Source organism: Aspergillus tanneri, assembly GCF_003426965.1.
Source record: "Aspergillus tanneri strain NIH1004 chromosome Unknown AapTan_10_pilon_pilon_pilon, whole genome shotgun sequence".
Lineage (NCBI taxonomy): Eukaryota > Fungi > Ascomycota > Eurotiomycetes > Eurotiales > Aspergillaceae > Aspergillus > Aspergillus tanneri.
Genome location: NW_022984637.1, coordinates 141,974 through 146,533, shown reverse-complemented (window position 1 = coordinate 146,533; position 4,560 = coordinate 141,974). Strand labels below are relative to the sequence as shown.

The 4,560-nt window shown below is 41.7% G+C and overlaps 1 protein-coding gene across 1 annotated transcript; it reads left to right on the top strand.

Moving 5' to 3' along the window:
* Positions 1–2,092: 2,092 nt before the first annotated feature.
* ATNIH1004_001867 (uncharacterized protein) lies at positions 2,093–3,011 on the top strand (the record flags this gene model as incomplete). Its single annotated transcript, XM_033566562.1, has 3 exons — positions 2,093–2,208; positions 2,259–2,897; positions 2,957–3,011. The coding sequence occupies 3 exons, from the start codon at positions 2,093–2,095 to the stop codon at positions 3,009–3,011; spliced, it is 810 nt and encodes a 269-aa protein (XP_033420764.1).
* Between the last annotated feature and the right edge of the window lie 1,549 nt (positions 3,012–4,560).

Here is a 4,560-nt window from a genome sequence, read left to right as displayed (position 1 = left end):
CGCCGTCGGCGGTGTCTCCTGGTTCCAATGGTCATGTTTCCAGTTTGAAGGCACAAGAGATAAAAATTTCTTAAGGAAACTTGTTTTCTCCACTCCATTTTCTATTGGTAATTACAGCGGAGACTTCAGTGGTGTTCTCAGTATTTATTTCGGCCCCCATCCAAATATGGCTGAAATTAGCCCATACTTTACCAGCACACTGGACCCAGGAATTACTATCCCCAGGTTTCAGAAACTTCCTTTGGATGGAGTCCACTGCTCGCCAAGCACTTGGTCTGCCAGATCACATCTAGTTTTGCGGTCCCTTGAATGCACCTGTGGACCTTAACAGTATACATATAATTTATCATCCACCTCCTGTTATACTTCCTTTAATACAAACAGTTGCCTAAAATATATACACTTCTACCTCCTATCGGTATATTATAGCGAGCACAAGCATCCTGTTCTATTATTCACATGGACTTTTATGGCTTCTGTTATGGCTGAAAAGGATATTATCTCTGTATTTGAGTAAGAACGTTCTGTATCTCTAAAAAGCTATAGCTAATACTTTATAAAGGAATCTTATCAGAACTCATTTGCCTCCAAATCATGCTCACAGTGCCAATTATATACGTCGCTGTTTTTATGCAGGGCATGATATAGCACAACATGAATTTATTAAGCACAGTCGCCAACAGTCCACTTGTTTTCTTCTAGATGCTGGAAACCCTCTTGAGTTTATTCTCGGCCTTGCATTGTGGATGACACTCTGCCCCCCCCGGGACTGTCCGAGACAGAGCCGCCTAATGAGGCCGACCTTGCATACAACTTGCACATGATCCACAGAGGTTGGGTTATTGATGAAGAAAAAGCATTTTATGTGATAAAACTATTAGCAAAAGGAACTATGCAATTACTGCCCTCCAAGGAGCCAGACATTGCGCTGATGCAGAAGTTTCTAAAGATGTGTCTCATAAAGAGACAATGGCACTTGGGAGATAATAGGCAACTAAGGGAATATGCTACGTTCAGGATGCAAGTTTCCAGCCATGTTTGGGCTTTAAGCTACGTTTTCCCATCAACTATCAGCACATGGATCTTCCACTATGATATTACATTTATACTAGGTACCTTACATAAAGTCAAGCCCTTCTTTACACCTGGACTCTTAAGATCATTTGCGGTTATTAAAAGCATTCTTAAGGCACAGGCAAAAGAACTTCTCATTCATTCCTCGGTCAATATAATGTTGCTAGCCCATCTACACTGTCTTTGCGGCTATTTGGGCATGGTTGAGCAAGCTGCCGAGTGGACATTGTCAAGACCCGAGGCATTTACTTGGTATGAGAGGACACTATTCTGGTTATATCAGGAAGCAAATTTTGAGCAAGACACCTTGAGGGACCTCGCATCTACAGCACCAGGAAGCAGAAATCCAAATTACCTACCACCAGTGGAGATTGAGGCATTCCCGGAATTGTTTGCGCTTGTTGGTGCTTTGCCGGGAAGCAATAGAGACTAATTGTAATGGTAGCATGGTTTCAGAACCAGCTATATAATTGTTGATTTCTTAGTATTTCGTTCACTCTGATGCTTGGGTCATTGTACCTTTTGCCTGTGTCACTGACTAATTCATTGTAACTCTGTCAGCTGTTTGTCAGAGGCCGAAAAATAATATCCCAGTCTATTAAGTACCACGGCTCCGTTGGATTGCTAATAGCGCCCCAATTTTTGCACTTCTGTAAAGTCCCAGGCAATAAAACAAATATAAACATACCGTCTTTGCAGAAAGATTTGGTTTTTAGAAACAAAAATCGTCTGATCCCCTGGATATTAAAGATACTTGCAAAATGACCGCATTAATATCCGGTTTGTCCTTTTCTATATCGCGAATGACAAACTTCCTGTCAACGGTGAGAACAAAACTTAGAGTTCGCCGAGTCGCAATCCACAGGGCTCTGCTACTCGGTAGCTAGCGTAGCGTCATTAATGATTATTAAAAGCGCCCCTCTAGGGGGGATTCTGTAGGCATATATACCCTCTCCGCATCATCTTTTCGTATGGTCCATCTTCTTCTTGACTTCGTTTTGTTGAATGGTCACCCATTATGAAGATCCCACACTACTATTTCCTTGGTACTGTACTGACCCTCCTTTCTACTACACCGGCCACAGCCGCAGCTGCCACTTGTTCCTCATCAGCCCAAGCCTGCAGTATCACCTCGTGGGTGGCTCCCTTACGTTCTACTAAAGATGTGACTAACAGACCGTTAGAGCCACAATAGCTGCAGGTGCGAGTCTCGAAGTCTCTGGGGTTAAAACCTTTTGTGCCTGCGGTCCAACTCAGTACGATATCAGCACTGCAGTACAAGGGAAGTCTACATATATTGCATGTGTTTTGAAGGGGCCCCTTTTGAGCATGATGTCTACAATTGCTCCAACAACAACCGAACCCCGTCCAGAAACCTCATCCTTGACTCAGTTGCTTTGCGCTACGAAAGCACCATCAGCGAAGGGTGTGAATTTCTGGGGCTCCATATTTAAACTTTCCGACGCGAGCGCGGCTGTAGATGCTGCCTGCGACCTCAAGGAACCTTTTCGCCTAGGACGTCAGACCGGCCGCTCCCAAAATTACTATTACGATCAAAAGATTGTATCGAGAGATACTAAAAAAGGTGTAAATCTGATACTCGCTGCAACAGCACGCGATGGCTGTGATATCTCTTTGGATTCGAAGACTTGCAGAGAGATCTATAATACCATACTTTCCGGACACCCTTCTTGCCCTAATAAGGATAACTGGAGCATGGGGGGAATAGGGGTTAGTGAATGTGGAAATTTCATGCTGACTGCTGGGACAAGTTACGATAAACGTGACCCTTTCGCCGATATGCATCCATCGCGCGATTGGAAGTAAGTTCGAGCAACCCTCTTATAGCACTGAAACCCACATGGACTAACAAGCTTCCAAGTACCGACCATTACTGCGATGCAAAACTAAGTGTGAAGTGCGAGCTTGATATGTGAAAGCGCACTGCACTAGTTAGTATGCTAGAATGTCTTTATGTCTGGAATTTTTGTTCCGCCGTGCTGTGGCCGGACACATGTTTATAAAATATATTGCTACAATATTTTTGGCCTACCAGTGCAAAAGGATAAGTGTACTAATGGAGGCACGTTTACATATCTTTATACCTCTAAGATACCCAGTCATATTACCGAGAAGTTACGGACCCACCCAAATGTGGGGCAATATGGCATTCGTGTCTGCGAATAACAGACTGGTACACTGTATGTACACATACAAGGATAGCTATAGTTGTGGTAGCCTGTATATCGCCGAGGCGAGGGGTCAAGATAAATGAAATCATCCATCCATCCATACTGTAACAGACCCTGTTCTTGTGGCCTTTAGGGCAGGCATACTGCCAACAAGAGATGCCCTTGCCACAATGTTAGCTAAGTGCAACAATCACAATCCGACTCGCTCAACGTACCTGAAAATAAGAAGGATTGGGCAAGCACTAAGGATACTTGAATGTAGAGTTAAAAAACCGCTACAAAACTAACACAAGAGATGTCACATTTATATTCACACCGCAGGTATAAATAAGGATATATTCCCTCTAGAATCGTGTATATAATATTAAAGCTGTACTCCGAAGACTTTATTTGGAGCACTATAGCTGTGGCTTGGTATTCCTTTTATTTTGTTTTGCGGGTGCTATACCCTTACCCCTACTCCTGTTTCTTTATAACACCTACCTAACAAAGCAATATATATCTACATCATCGATTGCCAGGAACAGCCCTGTTGTGAAGTAACGCTACTGTACTGCGGGGCTTTTAAAATATAAAGCTCTTGGCGGCTCTGGAACAACAACATCAGACTGGAGATACGGCTTCCTGGAATTGAGATCCAGAGGTAGGTAAAACTGTACTAGCCATGCAACAGTGTCGGCACAGTAAACTACAAACAGGCCCTACAACTCCTTCCACTTACCCCCAAGAAGACGATGGTTTATTAATAATACTAAGAAAATTAGTTAAGATATACAGTACAGGATCTGTATTTAGCTTTGGAAAGACGAACTGAGTATGCTGGTAGAAAAAACTTAAGCTTTAGTTTTATTTATTTCCTTTACTATATTTTTTATTTTTTTATTTTTTTGGAATATATATATTAGGAGATATAAATAAACACAAGCCTATATACTGCATGGTAGAGAACTAGGTCTAACTAAACTATATATAGTGCTTGGACAAAGTGTATGTAATTTCCTGCAACCACAAATATATATATAATAGTCAGAACATCACATTCCTATACAAAACAACTAAAAAAGATAGAGCACCGATTTTACAATCTGTTTATTATACCATTATATATGAAATACCTGGTATTTAATATAATATATACAGAACTGGCACATTGCTTTGCTTTTGCTATTAAACCCTGTTATATATTTAATCTTTAATAAGGGCCCTTCGTCTAACCAACACACTCACTTCCCGGGAGTGAGCTAGAATTTAAGAGCTTCTTAAGGATAGTAATCTCTCTTTTCTCGACTTAAAA